The sequence below is a fragment of the Chiloscyllium plagiosum genome, chromosome 9 (assembly GCF_004010195.1).
Source record: "Chiloscyllium plagiosum isolate BGI_BamShark_2017 chromosome 9, ASM401019v2, whole genome shotgun sequence".
NCBI classification, from domain to species: domain Eukaryota; kingdom Metazoa; phylum Chordata; class Chondrichthyes; order Orectolobiformes; family Hemiscylliidae; genus Chiloscyllium; species Chiloscyllium plagiosum.
In genome coordinates, this window is record NC_057718.1 from 27,919,157 (window position 1) to 27,938,977 (window position 19,821).

At 42.8% G+C, this 19,821-nt stretch overlaps 1 protein-coding gene across 2 annotated transcripts in view; it reads left to right on the plus strand.

Moving 5' to 3' along the window:
• Positions 1-813: 813 nt before the first annotated feature.
• fbxo11b (F-box protein 11b) overlaps positions 814-19,821 on the plus strand; it is a 153,951-nt gene continuing 134,943 nt past the window's right edge. The window contains exon 1 of one of the 2 annotated variants that reach the window (XM_043695619.1): positions 814-1,388. In XM_043695619.1, the coding sequence (XP_043551554.1) occupies positions 1,307-1,388 (82 nt within the window). In that variant the 5' untranslated portion in view covers positions 814-1,306. The remainder of the gene's footprint in view (positions 1,389-19,821) is intronic. The other variant, XM_043695620.1, reaches the window with a different exon arrangement.

The following is a 19,821-nucleotide window of genomic DNA, read 5'->3' on the forward strand; positions in this document are numbered from 1 at the left end:
GGTGTGGACTTGTTGGGCCGAAGGGCCTGTTTCCACACTGTAAGTAATCTAATCTAATCATTCACCTTGCACTGACAATTGATGTACTCTTTGAAGTGGCACATAAAGATCAAGATGGAGTTATTTTACTTTTTGTCTTTGTGTAAGCCATATTTCTTAAATGTGCCTCTCCACCTCTTTCAGTTACCCCATTCCATATGCTGCCTAACCTGCTGCGCTGTTCCAGCAACACATTTTCAGCTCTGATCTCCAGCATCTGCAGTCCTCACTTTCTCCTTGAGAATTATTTCGAGACGACCAAATTTAATTTGCTATGAAGCACTTTACCGTATGCAAAGAGCCCGTAGAAAAAGCTGGTGAAACTCAGTTGGTCTGGCAGCATCTGTAGAGACAAACATTTCGTTTGACTCCTTCGGTGTTTTCAAAGACTATTAAATAAGTCTTTGAACTCAGAATGTTAACTCTTGTTCATCAGTCTACAGACGCTGCAAGAGACCTGCAGAGTTTGTCTTGCACTTTTTCTTCACATTTTCAGATTGTTAGCATCCGCAGTATTTTGGTTTTATTTTTCAGGTACCAGAAAAGGAAGGTGTGTGTCGGTTATTATACCAGATCAATAATGCACACAGTTATCCAGTGCCTCTTGTTCCCAAATACTTGGAGCCAAAGCCCTGGACCGCGTCCCTCTCCATACCGCCCCCTGGCGCAAGCAACCTTAGTTGCCCAATGGCCGGAGAATGAGAAGCGCGTTTCTATTGGGCGCGGGCTGGGGGAAGTTTTGTAAGACGGGCTGTGATTGGGTGTGGGCTGGGTTGTGATGCCGGAGCCTCGTTCCCATGCCCCGGTGGCTGCCTGGGCTCCGGACGCCGAGGGAGAGACATGGCAGCGGCTGGATCTGAGGGCGACTGTCTGGGGCCGGTCTGAAATCCGCCGCCGCCACCACCGCAGCAGCACGAAGAAGTAACCTGGGAGGACTCGAAAGGCCGGCGGGGAAGGCCGAGACCACGGCGTCCGATCGCATCGAAGGAGAGTGCGGGCGGATTAGCCGCTGGGTAGCGGCCCGACGGAGGCGGATTGTTATTGGGGGAGAGAGCGAGAGGGAGAGATCGGTGCCGGCGGGCGCTTCAAACCAACATATTTCAACTCATAAATATTTCTCCACGTCCCGGCAGGAGGGAGGAGGAGGGAGGGGCGGCCGGAAATTTTTTTTGATTATAATCCCACCGGCAACAACCCCCTCCTCCCCCCAATCCCCCTCCTCCTCCTCCTCTCCCCCCCACCGATCCTCCAAACCGCCTTCCGCAGGATGAACTCGGTCAGGGCAGCCAACAGGCGACCGAGGCGACTATCGAGGCCGCGCCCCGTGCAGGAGAGAAACAACGTCGCGGGTAAGGAGGCGAGAGCCTGAGGGGGGGAGACGCTGAGAGACGGTGTGTGTGTGTTTACCTCCCCCTCCCCCTCCCCCTCCCCCTCCCCCTCCAGCAGCGGAGGATGGGGGAAGGGCGCGAGAGAAAATACCCCTCCACCCCCCGCCCCCAGTAAAGGCTCCCCGTCCTCTCCCTCCTTCCCACCGCCAGTGCGACTGGAGAGACCGAGGCTTCCTCACCTCCTCGGACAGGCCAGGCCGCGCTTTGTTTGTGTCTTGGCATAATCCAGTGGTTTGGGAGCATGTTTGGTCTTTACACCACCACCTCCCTGCCCCTCTCTCTCTCTCTGGGGTGTATGTTGGATATAAAATGGAGCCGTCCGCTCGACACCTTTTTTTTATGTTTATTTTTGCCAGAGATTGGGAGAGAGGGTCGAAGGAATATTTTGTTAATGGCTCACCGTTTTAAACATGTTTTAACTCAATGTTTGAAAAAAAATGATTGCACAATTCTTCCCTCTTTCCTCCCCACACCACCAACCCCCCCACACCACCACCAAAACATCCAACACCCGACGTGAATTTGAAGAGTGCTGGACTGGATGCTTCTCTTTTTTTTATTGCCCCACTCCATTTGCCACCTTTCTCTTTAAATGATCTCTCGGTGCCTGATGTTTGCTGCGTAGTTGGGCTGAACGCGTGTTGTTGATAAGCGACCAACTGCAAGCCTGTCACTGTAACAAATGTCAAATACATATAGACTTGAAGTGGGTTTATTTAATTTCATTGGATGTTTTAAAAACCCAGTTGTATTGAAGTTTTCATTTGCAAAGTTGCTCGAGTTTGTGCTTTTTTTTCATGACAAGGCCCATTTGAGCAAACCAAAAACAGTCTTGTGTTTCACCACTGACCTCGAGGGGTATTGTATCCGCCAGTTACTTTTTACTCGATACATATCACTTGTGTATAAGCATACTTAATTGCATTCGGTGAATTTAAATCTTTCTGAAAACATCTTTCAAAGTGATTACAGCATTCTTACCAAGTTATTAATGATTAGCATAATATTTCGTCAGGACTGTATCATGCTTGGTATGTACACTTCCATGTTATAGGAGAATGAAAGGTTCAGATTTGTCTATAATAACCAATGCTGATCAAACAGTCTTGCTCACCAGATTGCAAAATCATGTCATGTGCAAAGTTGTAACATATAAAGTATAAAATAAACTGTATTAATTGTTAATTCATCTGACTTAAATATTAAGGGCCTACTTACCTAGTCATTTCATCATGCAGGTACTGAGTTAGCAAAAACAATAAAGCTTAATCAAACATCCTACTACTATTTTGAAGATCTGGCTGAAGAGTGGTAAATAGTTTAATTTTGGTAAATGTGATATTGCATTTTAGCAAAACACATGAGGGCAGGACTTGTAAAAGTAGTGTGTTTTGTAGTGTTGTAGAACAGAGTTGGAGATAGCGAGAACTGCAGACGCTGGACAGTCTGTGGATAAAGAGTGGAGCTGGAAAAAGCACAACAGGTCAAGCATCAGAACAAGAGGAGTCAACGTTTCAGGTTGGAACCTTTCGACCTAGTGGTTCAAGTACATAATTCTTTGGAGTTCATGTCATATGTAGATAGGGTGGTTAAGTCATTTAGCATGCGTGCCTTTGTTGCTCCATCATTACGCAGAGGAGTTGGAATATTGTGTTAAGGTTGTGCACAATATTGATGAGACCTCTTCTGGAGTATTGTGTCCAGTTTTGGTTACCCTGCAGTAGGAAGGATATTAAGCTGGAGAGGGCTGAGAAGAGATTTACCAGGATGTTGCTGGACATGGAAAGTTTGAGTTACAGGGGAGACTGATTGGCTGGGACATTTTTCAATGGAGCATTGGTGTTTGAGAGGTGACCTTTTATAGAGGTTTATAAAATCATGAGTATAGATAAGGTGAATGGCAGATTTTTTTCCCTTGGGTGGGGGATTTCAAGACTGAGGGGCATAGTTTTAAGATGAGAGGAGAAAGATTTTTTCAAAAGTGAGTGAGCTCGGGCTTTTCATGCTGGAGAAGGAGGAAGAGAGGTGACTTAGAGGTGTATAAGGTAATGAGAGGCATAGATAGAGTAGATAGCCAGAGACTTTTCCCCAGGACTGAAGTGGCTGTCATGAGGGATCATAATTTTAAGGTGATTGGAGGAAAGTGTAGGGGAGATGTCAGAGTGAGGTTCTTTACACAGACTGGTAGGTGTGTGGAATGCAGTGCCAGCGATGTTAGTAGAGTCAGAGATGTTAGGGACATTTAAGCGTTTGCTGGACAACCACATGGACGGCAGTAAATTGAGGGATGTGTAGGTTAGGTTGATCTTAGATTAAGATAAATGCTTGGCACAACATCGTGGGCCGAAGGGCCTGTTCTGTGCTGTACTGTTCAATATTCTATATGTTCTAAAGCCAGGGGGAAAATTTATTTACACAGTGGAGTGAACTTCCAAAGGAAATGGTGGATGCAGGTACAACGTTTGAAAGGCATTTAGGTAAGTACATGAATAAGAAATGTTTGGAAGGATATGGGTCAAGTGCAGGCAGGTAGGACTAGTTTAGTTTGGGATTATGGTCAACATTGACTGTTTGGAACAAAAGGTCTGTTTCCGTGCTGTATGACTCTTGTTTTCATTCGTGTGGATGGATTGGAGAAGCTGGGATTGTACTCCATGAACAAGAAGATGAAGGAAGATTTGGTAGTGGTTCTCCGAGGAGAAAGTGAGGACTGCAGATGCTGGAGATCAGAGCTGAAAATGTGTTGCTGGAAAAGCGCAGCAGGTCAGGCAGCATCCAAGGAACCATTCCTGAAGAAGGGCTCATGCCCAAAACGTCGATTCTCCTGCTCCTTGGATGCTGCCTGTCGATTCTCCTGCTCCTTGGATGCTGCCTGACCTGCTGCACTTTTCCAGCAAGACATTTTCAGCTAGTCGTTCTCAGAGCCATGAATATGGGCATAATGTCTAAAAACGTTTAGAATTGGTAGAAAGATCAAGAATCAGATAATCTGGATTTAGTGATTGGTAAAGAATCAAAAACAACAGAAAAATACTTGCACACACCTGAAATGCTCTGTGTGGTGGAGGTATATTTGACAAACAGGAAGAAAGCTAACCATCCGACTTAATGAGCACCAACTGGCAACCAGATGACATGAACCCTCTCCCTCATCTCTACACATAGACCAAGAAGGCCATCAAATCAACTATGATAAAGTAACTATTCTGGGGCAAGCAAACCAGAGACACCTAAGAGAGTTCTTGGGAAGCCTGGTTTCCTATCCAAAAAGCCATCAACAAACACACACACCCAGTGTGCAAACTGCTGCAGTGAAGACCCGCAAGTGACACTATCCGCAACAAACTGGACCACACAAAAATGTAAGTGGACTGAAGTTGCACTGATGTTGCTCAGCATGGTAACAAAACATCTGCACAATAACCCAGCAGCTTGGCGAGCTATCCAATTACCTTATCCACAACCTGAGCAGCAGATATCCTTGAAATCCGTGCAGATTTGATTCCAGCTTGCAAAAGGGAATTTAATGAACTTGTAGAGAAAGAATATTTACAGGGCTATGAGAGTGAGGGTATGGGGTTAGCTAAATTATTCTTGTACAGAGCAGGGAGGGCTGAATGGACCCCTGCGCTTTGACTGTTGTGATGCTGCATCATGTCTTATGTGAATAAGTGAATGACAAGTTGGGCAGAAGTTTGAGTTGTTTTCCTGGTGGTATCAAACCAAATGAAGGTTTTCAAATGCTGGCTGGCATGCTTCTTCATGCATTATATATGGGACACTGTGAAACATGCATGTATTTAGGATATTGCATGGTATAAGGGTTGGATGATTGTTATTATTGAGTACTCTATATCTGATCTATCAAGTTTATCCATGCAACTGTACCCAAACTAGGCAACCAAATTATATTGCAGGATTGTATTGTTAGTTTATCTTTCCTTTTTCCAGCCAAAGCGGATTAATGTTTATGCTTTTATTCTTCCTGTGTGGAAAATTTAATGGAGTTTGATTCACTGACTAGTGACACTCTGGAATTAGCTTGGTCCTGGCAGTATGCATGTCTAACTGCTGAAATGAAGGACTCATCTATAAAAGGACTATCCTATAAAATCATCGTCGTCTGTCTGTGAGAGATGATGGAGACAGCAGGCAATTCATTTGAAATGAGATTCCTTCATTTGGTTGTGAGCAAAGTGAGAGAATGAGAGAATTTTTGTTGATGGCTGAGAAAGCTAATTTTTAAGAGGCAGCTCCTGCCATAAGTACAGCACATAAAGCTATCAGGTGTCATTGTGACTTGTTTTCAGAACTGTTGTCTGTTGCCAAGCTGCTGTACCTACTGGTCATCGTGGTTTTGCACACCAGGCCAGTGGAGATGTTTGCATTTTCCTGTTTAATCAGACATACCGAAAAGGAGTAATCGATGCTTAGGAACTCCTGGTCCTGTTCGTAACCAGCCTTGAAGCAGAACATTTGGAGTCAGGTGATCAGGAGGATCCTCAATCCCCACAAGACAGAAAGTTCTTTGATATGTGACTGTCTTCTATCCTGCTCATGTGTGTTGGAGTCAGCGAAGCTGCCACTGTTTGATTACAGACTTAGGAACTCTGCTTTTGAGAGAACTTTGCATTTGTTTGGTCCTGTCAGGGTAGACTCATGATGCACAGTACATCATAAAGATGGTAATTGTTGAGCTGCTTTTCTTAAATTGTGAATTAGAGCTATCGTGGCCACACTACAAGCTGCTGAGAGCATAGCTTTGGAAATCATCAACTTAGTCCCAAGGGTCAGGATGATGTTATTCCATGTGCTTTTTGTGAGTTGGCCAAAAGGGTGGTGGTTTTTTAAAAAATCCCTCTATCAAGTTCTGCATCAAGGGATTGGTTGTAACCGTGAAAGCAGCGACCTCATCCATGTGTTGACTAGCACAGTACAGAGCATAGAGAAGTTCCTTGAGCAGGATGCACTGTTTCTGTCTTTGTTTTCAGTCTGATAGATTGTAGAACTTGTCATTTGATCTAATGTGCAAGTCAACTCATAAATGCTGGGAAGGCAAAGGTCAGGTATGTGATGATGATGTCAAACAGAAAAGGGATTAGGGCATACCCTCTTGCACTCTGGTCCTCACTTTTGAAATGGTTGGCAGTAGAGCCATCAAACCCCAGAGTGCGTACTGTCAGGGAAGGAACAGATGAAACAGAGGAACTTTGGACGTCCAGTTTTCCACAGAAGTCTTGTAGAGTCCTGCTCTATTGCCTTTATCAAATGCCTTTAATGAGACAATCTATGAAAGTAAGATAAAGAGGTACACCTTGTTCCCCACACGAGCTACAAGAGGTCATATCCCCTGTAGACTGTCAGCACTAAAACCAAATGCTACCTTTTGGTATGGGATGGCAGGATGTTTGTGATTAGCAGTACTGCCTTACGATGCCAATTCGATTTCAGCCTTGGTTGACTGTGGAGTTTGAATATTCTCTCCCTGTCTGTGTGGGTGTCTGCTAGGTGATCTGGTTTCCTCCCACAGTTCTAAGATGTGCAGGTTAGTGAATTGGCCATGTGAAATTGCTAGATAATTTCCAGGGCTTTGCAGGCTGGATGGATTAGTCATGATAACAAGTAGGGATTGGTTGTGATGCTCTTTAGAGGGTCAGTGCAGATTTGATGGGCCAAAAGGCCTTTTTCTACACTTGATGGATTCTATGATTCTTAGTCTGTAACTGGAATGGAGTATTTTCAGTATGACCCCAGCAAAGTCCTTCCCTGTAATGTTGAGAATTGATTATAGTTGTTGCAGTCTCCTCTACAATCTTTTTGTTTTTGTATAATTCTTTTAAGTTTGTATTTTTAAATAACTCATTGATTTCAGCCTTGTCCCAGTGTCTGCGTGGGTTTCCTCCCACAGTCCAAAGATGCGCAGGCTAGGTGATTAGAGTTGAAAAATGTGGTGCTGGAAAAACACAGCAGGCCAGGCAGCATCCGAGGAGCAGGAGAGTTGACGTTTTGGGCATAAGCCCTTTATGCCCAAAGCATCGATTCTCCTGTTCCTCGGATGCTGCCTGGCCTGCTGTGTTTTTCCAGCACCACATCTTTCAATTCTGGTACTCCAGCATCTGCAGTCCTCACTTTCTCCTAGGCTAGGTGATTAGAGCTGAAAGTGTGTTGCTGGAAAAGCGCAGCAGGTCAGGCAACATCCAGGGAACTGGAGAATCGACGTTTCGGGCATAAGGTGATTAGCCTTGCTAAATTGTCAGTAGTGTCCAATGTTGTGTAGGCTAGGTGAATTAGCCATGGGAATTGTAGGATTACAGGGATAGGGTAGGGGACTGGGTGGGATGCTCTTTGGAGGGTCAGTGCAGACTCAATAGGCCAAATGTTTGTAATTGGAAACTTCCGGAGGAATGCTTTTGCTGTAATTTGTGTGGTGTTGCGTTCTGTGCTGTGATGGGTGTGTGGAGAGCACTGAGTAGTTTATCCTTTCTTGCATTGATAATCTCAAGTTGGTGCCAAGATCCAGACCTTGTGTGATACCTTGTAAAGTCTGCCCTGAAAGAGAGTGTTGTCAACTCAAAGTTGATTCAGGTCACAAAGCTTCAATCATAATGGATTTTTCAAAAAAATGTTGCCCACCCCATGATGACCAGAAGTTGGACCATGAATCATTGTGCTCTGAAGTTACACAGGCTGAATAGCCTCCAACCATTTGAAATGGTGCCCAAATATTGTCAAGAAAGTTGTAAAAATGCTCTTTGTCTAAGGAGCTGGCATAGAGAGTTAAGCACAAATGATGTTAACTGCACCTCCATTAAACAATAGCTGCAGGGAAATGAGGTGCTCTGAAGTTAATGTAGTCAGTTGACTGTTAGCCAGTTGCTCCCTCTAAGCCTATGCCTTGCTCTTGGTCTTCAGTGCTCTTTCAATGCCAGTTGAAGGTGTGATTATCCTCCGGGAAAGAGCGTGTGTTGGTATTGCGGTTTATTATAGAATAGTAACGTTGACAGGAAGATAGTGCAGCTCAGTCAGTTAAATCTTATGAATGCTTACAGTGAAATATGGGTGGTTATTGATGCAAGGGGGCACATTCTCCACACTCAGGATTTCAAGCTAAGTGGTTATCTTTCTCTGTGTGGCATAGACATGGGTTTAGATGTTGCAGGCTTGCCGTTGATCTCTACCTCTCTCAGCCTGCAGGATGGTATCTAAAAGAAAGCCCATATGTCTTTAGGCCTAATTGGTTGCAAGAGTAGTTAAAAAGTGTTAACTTCAAAGAAATGCTAACAGCATATTGTAGTGACTAATGTCTTCAGTTACTGCATTAGCCATTAGCGTGTATGTTACTTGGTAGATCATGCATATATTGGTTGTGGGTAATTGTACCCTTTAATTATTTGAAAGATCTTTGAGTTCTTAAATGCACTTTAGCCCAATGCTCCTGATATTTGGGTATCCAGTGCAGAAGGGTTTAGACAAGTGGAAGGACCTCCTCTTGAATCTACTGCTGGGCCTGATCAAGTTGGCTATTAACCGGTCCAGACAGTGGGTTGTGGAAGGGGTCATTTCTGTTGACTGTCTGCCCCTCTTCATTCATGCCTGGGTATCATTAAAGAGGAAGCAGTTCTCCGATAATTTAGAGAGATGTGGGCATTGCAGGATGTGGAGTGCTTTTTTTTTTCTCCTTCCATTTTGCATTTCAATTTAGCTCATTCCCAGACTCTCAACCTGCCCTCACTTGTTGATGGTTAGCATTGCTGTGAACAGACTTTGCATGTAAATATTCCATTGGCTATACGGATGATTCGCTGGTACCGGTCTCTAGATAAAGGGTCAAATGTCGCGTGATGTGGTGAAGGGGTAAATCCATTCAGTTGTATTGTCAGAGTAGTTTTGGGTTTTTAAACAAAATTCTTGTTAACATTGAGAAGCATCAGCTGACAGGATTCCGTTTCCACAAACGTGTCCCCCAGGTGTGTCATTCCTGGCTCCTCTTAGAGTGGACAAGGCATTCTCCACACCCCACCCTCTCAAAAGTCATTGCCAGCTAGTGAAACACACTCTAGCTTCTAATTCACCAGAGTCTCCCACTTCAGCAAATGAAGTGAAATTTAAAAACAAAAATAAATTGCTGGAGAAGCTCAGCAGGTCTGGCAGCATCTTTGGAGGGAAATCAGTGTTTTGGGTCTGCTGACCCTTCTTCAGAACTGATGATAGCTACAAAGAAGTTTTTTATCGCCACTTCATTTACTCCTTAACCCCTCTCCTACCTTCTGCATAGATAGAGTCCAAAGATAGAAAAGAACAGTTGGACAGATAAAGGAGTGGATAATGGTTAGCCTAGTTGAACTAATGGCTACTATGAATGGCTAACAGTGGGCAGATTGTGTGATAACAAGGCCTGGTGTGTGGGGGTGGGGGTAAAGGACAAGGACATGGGAGAACGTGCTTCAAACCCCAAAATTGTTGAACTCCATATTCAGTCCAGAAGGCTGTAGAATTGCCAAGCATAAAATGAAGTGCTATTCTTCTTGTTTATGCTGAGCTGTGCTGATGCACTGCAGCAAGCCTGTGACACAGATGTTGGCCAAAGAACAAGATAACATATTGAGGTGGCAGGCAACTGAAAGTACAGGGTTGTCTTTGGTCACTCGGCCTACACTTCCTTTTCCCAATGTAGAGGAGGCCACATTGTGAGCAGTGAATGCAGAAGACTAGATTGAGTGAAGTGCAAGGTAAAGTGCTGCTTCGCCTGAAAGGTGTGTTTGGGCCCTTGGATACAGAGAAGGAAGGAGGTAAATGGGCAGGTGTTACCCCTTCTGCAGTTGAAGGGGAAGGTACTCTGGGGCTGCTGAGAGGTGTTGGGGACGGAGGGTGGGTGGACCAGGGTATCCTGGAGGCAACAGTCCTTGCAGAAGGCTGACAAGGGAGGGGAAGGGAATGTGCCTGGACATGGTGGAATGGTGGCTAATAGTCCTCTGGATGAGGATGATAGGTGAGGAAAAGGGGGACTCTATAGCTTTTGTCGGAGGGAAGAGAGGGCGTGAGGACGGATGTGTGGCAGGTGGGTTGGATCTGGCTGAGGGCCCTATCGACTGTGATGGGGAATTCTGGGTTGAGAACCAAGGTGGGCATTTTCCAAGACCCCCTTATTGAAGTTGGCATAATCAAGTTGGTCGTTGCACGGTAGTGGCGGAGCAGGGTGCTAAAGCTGGAGCTCGTCTGCTCTGCCTATTCTTGTTTTTTTTTCTTCTGTCTCTTTTACTTCCTCTTAATGTTTTTTCTTTTTTCTCTGACTCACGGCAGTCAGCAGCAACCTCCTTTGTAGGGGTCTCATGGCATAGTGTGGTCACCTTCTGTCGTCCTCCAGTGGCCTCCTGGCCTGGGGTGTCTGGCATAGTGTGGGAGCCAGAGCCCAGTGTGGTCTGTTGCACTGACCTTTTATTTCAGTAATGCTGGACATCTTGTTTCTGTATTGTCTAAGATCTTGTCAGTAAAGAAGCTGTGCCTAGTACTTTTGTAGCTAAGTCAGTGCTATAACTGGCAATGTATAAGTGTTTCACTATACTCATTGAGTGTGTGACAATAAAGGTTGTTAAATTCAGAACAGATTTGACAGAAACTGAAGAATTGAATTGATGTATTAGAGTCTTTATAGGAAGTAGGGTGTGAGAATGTATAGTTAAGGTAACTGTGGGAGTCAGTTGAGTTTGTAATGAATATTGGTAGCCAGCCTATCACCAGAAATGGAAACAGATGTTGAGAAAGGGAAGGGCAGATTCAGAGATGGACTAGCTGAAGATGAGATCGGGGTGGAAGTTGGATGTGAAATGATAAAACTTTTCCAATTTCGAATGGGGGGTTGGGGAAGTAGCACCAATGATATCAGTTTACCGAAGAAGGGTTATGGGTGGGGGCTGGAATAGGACTGGAACAAGGAACATTCCACTTACCCCACAAAGACGGGCATAACTGGGGTCTGTGCGGGTACCTATGACCACCTCTTTGACCTGAAGTGAAATTAACCCCCTCACTAGCCTTTCAAAACAACATAGCACTGAGTAAACCCCATGGCTCCCACCATAGTAACAATTTATAAAATCCTTCACACACTGAATCTCCAAAAAATAATTCCGCTGTAAAATCCTACCAAAATAGAAATAACCACTTAGTGTGGCACTGGATGCCCTTCATTTGCTATTAAAAGTAGTCTAGAAATCAAGTGCCCATTGGTTAAATGGTGAGGCCTCCCTCGGCCACATGGGACCTCAGGGTAGCTAATCCAAATGCTGGAGGAAAGGACACTCACACTGCACATAGTTGCCATTTCCTGATGCATTCAATCATACCTGCTTTCAAACCTTTCATCACACCAAGTCTTAGGTTCCCTCTTGTATTCTCATGGCATAAATAAAACATAAAAATTGAAAGGATATAGCACAGGAATGGGGAACAGACCATGCAGCTCTCTTTGAGTCTGCTGTCGTATGATCATGCTGATTCCCTGCCTTGGATCTATGTAAAACAAAATTTGTTGATAAGTTGTGTGGAAATGCAGTCAAAATGCCAGGAGTGTGTGTTTCTTTAATAAGGCTAGCTCAGAGTACTAAAGGAAACATGGGAGAGATGCTGAAGCATGCGAGGATAATATAAGAGGCGATCTAGCCATTTGGAGAAGCAGCACATGGTGCTCTCAATCTACATGAACTCACACTTAGTGAGAATGGATTAGCTCTTTACAGAGTTGGTTGATGTTACAGAAATAAAGCCAGGGCTATCTCTTTTCAGTGAGGCACCACTGGTGCTTGATGGAACCTGACCAGTCCTGACAATTGGCTAAACCAGTTGTGTGGCAGATGAGCTGAAATTTGTGCCCATTTTACTTGGGAATGCAGTTGGATACAATTCCAGAAAGCAAACAGCTTGAAACTATCCTTTCAGGGACTGGAGCTGAAAATGTGTTGCTGGAAAAGCGCAGCAGGTCAGGCAGCATCCAAGGAGCAGCAGAATCAATGTTTCGGGCATGAGCCCTTCTTCTTGAAGAAGGGCTCATGCCCGAAATGTCAATTCTCCTCCTTGGATGCTGCCTGACCTGCTGCGCTTTTCCAGCAACACATTTTCAGCTCTGATCTCCAGCATCTGCAGTCCTCACTTTCTCCTTTTAGGGACTGGAGCATAGATGAGAGATTTGTGAAAGAAAGCTGCAAGATTGCAAACTTGAGAGCCAAAGATACACAATTATAAGCTTGCAAATGCAGATCTCTCTAATGGGAAAATGTCATTATTGGGATGGTTGAAAAATAAAGTCAGATTCTTAGGGCTTGGATTGATTGACTAAGGGTTTCGCACCAAGCACTCACTGTCTGAATTGAAGAAGTCACAAATCAGCAGTGGGTTGGAATGCTCTACATTTCCTGAATTAATGCAGTTTCAGTAACATGGAAGAAGTTTGATGCCATCCAGGACAAAGCAACCTGCTTGATTGTCTCCCCAATCATTATCTTCACATTTATTCAATATCATTACACAGGGGGATCTGTGTGTGACATTTACAGTAACGCATCAAGCTGCCTTTGACAGCATCTTCCAAATTAATAATCTGTAACACCTAGAAGGACACACAAAGTAGGTGTAATGAAAACAACAGAACTTGTAAGATTCCCTATGAGCAGGTGGTCTTGACTTGAAACTACATCGTCTTTTTCTCATTGCTGTTAAAATCCTGGAATTCCCTAACAAACAGCACTTGATATTGTCACACTACGGCAACTGCAAGACAGAGGGTGGTGGTGGTGGTGGAGGATTGTTTTTCAGACTGGAGGCCTGTGACCAGTGGAGTGCCACAAGGATTGGTGCTCGGTCCACTACGTTTTGTCATTTGCACAAATGATTTGGATGTGAGCATAAGAGGTATGGTTAGTAAGTTTGCAGGTGACCGCAAAATTGGAGGTGTAGTGGATAGCAAAGAAGGTTCCCTCTGATTACAATGGGATCTTGATCAGGTGGGCCAATGGGCTGAAGAGTGGCAGATGGAGTTTAATTTAGATAAATGCGAGGTGCTGCATTTTGGGAAAGCAAATCTTAACAGGACGTATACACTTAATGGTAAGATCCTAGGAAGTGTTGCTGAACAAAGAGACCTTGGAGTGCAGGTTCATAGCTCCTTGAAAGTGGAGTTGCAGGTAGATAGGATAGTGAAGAAGGCATTTGGTATGCTTTCCTTTATTGGTCAGAGTATTGAGTACAGGAGTTGGGAGGTCATGTTGTGGCTATACAGGACATTGGTTAGGCCACTGTTGGAATATTGCGTGCAGTTCTAATCTCCTTCCTATCAGAAAGATGTTGTGAAACTTGAAAGGGTTCAGAAAAGATTTACAAGGATGCTGCCAGGGCTGGAGGATTTGAGCTATAGGGGGAGGTTGAAATAGGCTAGGGCTGTTTTCCCTGCAGCGCCTGAGGTTGAGGGGTACCCTTATAGAGGTTTATAAAATCATAAGAGGCATGGATAGGGTAAATAGACAAAGTTTTTTTCCCTGGGGTGGGCGAGTGCAGAACTAGAGGGCCTAGGTTTAGGGTGAGGGGGGAAAGATATAAAAGAGACCTAAGGGGCAACTTGTTCACACAGAGAGTGGTATGTTTATGGAATGAGCTGCCAGAGGAAGTGGTGGAGGCTACTACACTTGTAACATTTAAAAGGCATTTGGATGGATATATGAATAGGAAGGGTTTGGAGGGATCTGGGCCAGGTGCTGGCAGGTGGGACTAGATTGGGTTGGGATATCTGGTCAGCATGGTCAAGTTGGACCGAAGGGTCTGTTTGCGTGCTGTACATCTGAGAGTAGCTTACCATTACCTTCTCCAGAGCAATTAAGAATGAGCAATAAATATGGATTTGATTAAATAGAGTTTTTTAAAAACTGAATTGTAATATACAGGGAAATTGAGGTAGATGAGGTGATGAAAATTTTAATGTTGTTTCTATCGGATTCATATTTCAGCAAAGCAACTTGAGGTACTCTGACTGGAATAATTTCAGAATAATTGTGCAAACATATTGAGAAATGTTTTTGTCCTAAACATATAATTCTTTGTGCTTAATACTTGGGAAGATTTGAAGACTTTCAGTATTTTCACAACAAGATTTATATTGCTTTCTGTTTGTCTTTGCATTTTCTTAGTCCTGTATTTGTCACAACTTAATCCAGTAGAGAAATGTCTCCACTCTGCAATAGAGTTGATTTAGAACCTTTTTTTTTGTGTAAATGTAATAGCTGGCCGAGCCCCAAATTAGAAATGTAAAATGTCATTTAAATTTGATTCTGTTGTGATTGTAAGGAGTATGTAGAATTTAAACTTGTGTGTGGCTCATGTTCCAAGAACATCACAGAATTTACCTTGAACTAACAAGTAATTCGTTAACTTAGCAATACAGTGCCATTGGTGCAATTTCACAATATGCTTTCATCAATTACTGTAAGTTACCCATGCCATTTAACTTTGGAAACCTGGTTGGCCATCAAGGTTTGAGTGTTTGAGCAAGAAGTTTATGGAAACAGGCCTTAATACCTAATGCATATAATTTTACATTGGAAATTGCTGAACTGAAACCTGTTTGGTGCAAAAATGACAGGGTTTAATGCTTTGTTTAAAAAAGGATTACATTACTTCTTAATTCAAAAGGATAACAAAAATATTGGGATAACTTCATGTTGGACTTGTGTGTGGGATGAGAAAACCTTTGCAGGTTTATTTAGGTAAGTATTCCTTAGAAACAAACCGATCTTGGGTTTAATTCTGGTCATTACTCGGAAGGATGTTCGGCCTGTGAGAGATCCCTCTACCTTCACGCCAAATAAGTGAAAGAATCTATTATAACTAAAGAATTTGAGAATTAGTTTCACAGATAGCAGTTATGTCAGAAAGGGATATTTGTATATGTTCCGACAGATGTGTTAAAAAGTATGCTGTCATGCAAGATGTGAACGCAGATATATCAAATCTGCAGTAAAATGCTCGATTCAAGTTTGTAATTATAGGTGCGGTGTGTTTTCATGTCATGGGAATTCAGTGCAACCATCTTTTGAAAGTGCTATGGAAATGTTAATGCAGATGAGAACCCTGTGGAACTTCAACAAGGATAGTTTTTTCACATAACCTTTTTGATAACAATAGCTGATTGGATGTGTGAAACATGACCCTGTAAGGATTTCATGGTCTGTAGTACATGGTGTAAACTTATCAGCCACTCTTCAATTTGATTTCCTTTCCACAAGTGTGATAGTGATATCTTGTCAAATGTTGCATTTCAATATATGTCGTATTAGTGAGTGTTGAACAGGATCTATTGTTTCACTTAGACAATGGAAATATTTTGAAGTGTTATGGAACAATAAAGGATACAAGACTCCTGTGCAAACCACTGGTGTTGCAATTATGATGAACCACTTAAGTAGCATTAGTGTTGAGGTTACTGTCAGAGATTTTAGTTTTAGTTCACAATTTGATCATGAGGATAAATCCTGCAAGTCATGACTATGATATTATCGAATTTGATGTTAGGATTGAGATGGAGAAGGGAGATTTAAGGCAAATTGTAATGCAAGGAGAAAGGATTTGATCACAGTAAACTGTGCTGAAAGGCATTTAGACACTGACTGAATTTACATGATTAGAAATATTTAATACAATACAAAAACGGTAAACATCGTGAGAAGGTAAAGGCTCTGTTTGTATAGTTAAGTGTGGCCTACAAAGGAGTTGAGGCACTATCAAAGTAAAAGGAAAGGCTTAGACTAATAGTGATAAATAGTTATAGAAAGTTGCAAAGACATGCAAAAGAATTAGTATATAGTACAAAAAGGATAATTAAACAAAACTATTGCCAAAAGCATTTTAATTATAACTGGATGAGTGGTAAAAGGGTTTGTGGGTCTATTAAAATAAAGACACAGACCAGACCAACGTGGAAAATAAAGAAATGGTAGACTTGTTAATTCATTCCTAATCTGTTGTTACAGTGGAGAATGGATATAATAACTGATTACAAAGAAACCTAACAAAATAAGTCAGAGTATGGAAACTTTGTAGATGTAATTATTTTTTCAAAAGGTGGCACTGGAGGAAGCATTTTGAAGGGTTTAACAGGTTTAATTCCAAAGTATTGAAAAAATATTGATTAAATTGTAAATGTATGGTTCAAAATATCCCCAAAGCCTTTTGGATTCTGAAATGTTGCATTTGGATTGAAAGATTGCAAATGTTATTTAATTAAGAAGTGAACATTATAAATCCAGTTAATTCATTTTGAGTATGGGAAGTTCCTGTTCATTTTAAACTAGCTGTGCACTTGAACAGGCATGAGCTGATCAGGAAGTTTAGTTAAATGTTTTTGAGACTAGCAAAATGAAGGATGTTGTCTGTCATTTTTTTTGTCATGGACTATCAGAAGGTTTCTTTGATTGCACACCAGTTTATCAGTGAATATTTTTTTAATCAATCTGTTCAGACAAGTCATGACACACCACTGTAACAGGTTGGACTTCAACCCAGCATTCTGGCCCAGAAGTAGGGACAACTGTAACTGTGTCATATTTATTACTAAATAAATGAAAACAGTGCAGTGGAAACAATCCTGTTATATGGGTTAGTAGTTGATGGGAAGTGAGATAGGTGAAGGGAATGCGCTCTGGGTGGCTTTGACAGATGGGATTATATGTTGATCGTGTCTTTGTGTATTAATGACTTGGATGAAGTTGCAGAGAGAAGACTAAATTAGGAGGCAGGAGTAGTAAGTAGATGGGAGCAGGAAATTACATTAACAGGTGGAATATACAAAAAAAATTACACAGTTCAAGGATTCAGATTTTAGTTTTTAATGGATTTCTGGAATTTTTTTAAAAGGCAGTCAATAAAGTAAAAACAAAAGAATTGTAGATGCTGGAAATCTGAAACAAAAACAAAAATTGTTGGTTCAGTTCTAAAGAACAGTCACTGGACCTGAAATGTTACCTCTGCTTTTTCTCCACAGATACTGCCGGACCTGTTGGTTTCTCTTTTTCTGTTGGTTTCTGTTTTTTGCTTTGATAAAGCGTGATACTTAATTTTAGTTAGTTCCTCCTAGCTGTACATGAAATATATTTTATTTTCTGATCAGGATATGCAAACGTTAAGTCCTGTGTAGTTCTAATGGTTAGTAGTTGCTACTTTCCTGTCATAGAGTCATAGAGATGTACAGCATGGAAACAGACCCTTCGGTCCAACCCATCCATGCCGACCAGATATTTCAACCCTATCCAGTCCCACCTGCCAGCATCCGGCCCAGATCCCTCCAAACCCTTCCTATTCATATACCCATCCAAATGCCTCTTAAATGTTGCAATTGTACCAGCCTCCACCACTTCCTCTGGCAGCTCATTCCATACCTATACCACCCTCTGCGTGAAAAAGTTACCCCTTATGTCTTTTTATATCTTTTCCCTCTCATCCTAAACCTACGACCTCTAGTTCTGGACTCCCCGACCCCAGGGAAAAGACTTTGTCTATTTACCCTATCCATGCCCCTCATAATTTTGTAAACCTCTATAAGGTCACCCCTCAGCCTCTGATGCTCCAGGGAAAACAGCCCCAGCCCGTTCAGCCTCTCCCTGTAGCTCAAATCCTTCAACCCTGGCAACATCATTGTAAATTTTTTCTGAACCCTTTCAAGTTTCGCAACATCTTTCTGATAGGAAGGTGATCAGAATTGCATGCAATATTTCAATAGTGGCCTAACCAATATCCTGTACAGCCGCAACATGACCTCCCAACTCCTGAACTCAAGACTCTGACCAATAAAGGAAAGCATACCAAACACCGCCTTCACTATCCTATCTACCTGCGACTTCACTTTGAAGGAGCTGTGAACCTGCACTTCAAGGTCTCTTTGTTCAGCAATATTCCCTAGGACCTCATTCAATCCCCTAGGAAAGGGGGTGAAGCTTCTTGCATATCGGGTCGGTTTTATGCTTCTCCAGGAAGAAGTACGTTGGCTATGTGGAATATGTTGACCACGAGGATCTGTGTAAATGTGCCTCTGCTTGGAAAAACAGTGATTTTACATTTCAGTGTCCTGAATAATCACTTGCTCTTTGAGCAGAACTTAAACCTTTCATATCATCCATTTAGAGTCATATAGCATAGAAGCAAGCCCTTTGGTCCAACTTGTCTGTGGCAGACAGACATCCCAATCTGACCTTAGTCCCATTTGCCAACATTTGAATCATATCCCTTTAACCCCTCTTATTCATATGCGAGTCGAGTGTGTGGTGCAGGAAAAGCATAGCTGGTCAGGCAGTGTGAGAGGAGTGGGAGAATTGACATTTCGCGCATAAGCTCTGGATATAGGTTTGCTCGCTGAGCTGGAAGGCTTGTTTTCAGATGATTCGTCACCATACTAGGTAACATTTTCAGTGAGCCTCTGGATGAAGCAGGTGGTGTAGCCTGCTTTCTATTTATATGTTTAGGTTTCTGACATCATTTCCTATGGTGATGTAATTTCCTGCTCTTTTTCTCAGGAGGTGGTAAATGAGATCCAAGTCAGTGTGTTTGTTAGATTTCCGGAATTCTAGGAATTCTCGTGCGTGTCTCTGTTTGGCTTGTCCGAGGATAGATGAGTTGTCCCAGTCTCAATGGTGTCCTTCCTCATCCATATGTAAGGATACTAGTGAGAGTGTCTTTTTGTGGCTAGTTAACATTCATGTATCCTGGTGGCTAGTTTTCTGCCTGTTTGTCCAATGTAGTGTTTGTTACAGTTCTTGTGAGGTATTTTGTTAATGACATTTATGGGCTACACTACCAGTGCTTCATCTGGAGGCTGACTGAAGATGTTACCTAGTATGGTGACGAAACATCTGAAAACGAACCTTCCAGCTCGGTGAGCAAACCTACATCCAGAACCTCTGCCTATGCTACAAATCTCAAAGCTCGCGAGCATAAGCTCTTCATCAGGAATGCTTCATTTCTGATGAAGAGCTTATGCTCAAAATGTTCCTTTTCCTGCTTCCTGGTTGTTGTTTGACTGGCTGTGCTTTTCCAGCACGACGCTTGAATCTGATGTCCAGCATCTGCAGTCCTCATGTTCTCCCTTGCTATTCTGGGTTTGGACTTTTTTTTTCCCCCCACCCCTGGGAGAAAGACCCTGGAAATTTACTTTAGCCATGCTCCTCATGATTTTATAAACCTCTATAAGGTCATTCTTCATCCTCAGATACTCCAGGGGGAAAAAAGCACCAACCTATTTAGCCCCTCACTATAACTCAAACTCTTCAGTCCTGGCAACATCTTTGTATGTCTTTTCTGCATCCTCTCCTGTTTCATCCCATCCTTCCTATATAAGGAAATTTGTGTGCAAAATCAGTTTAGA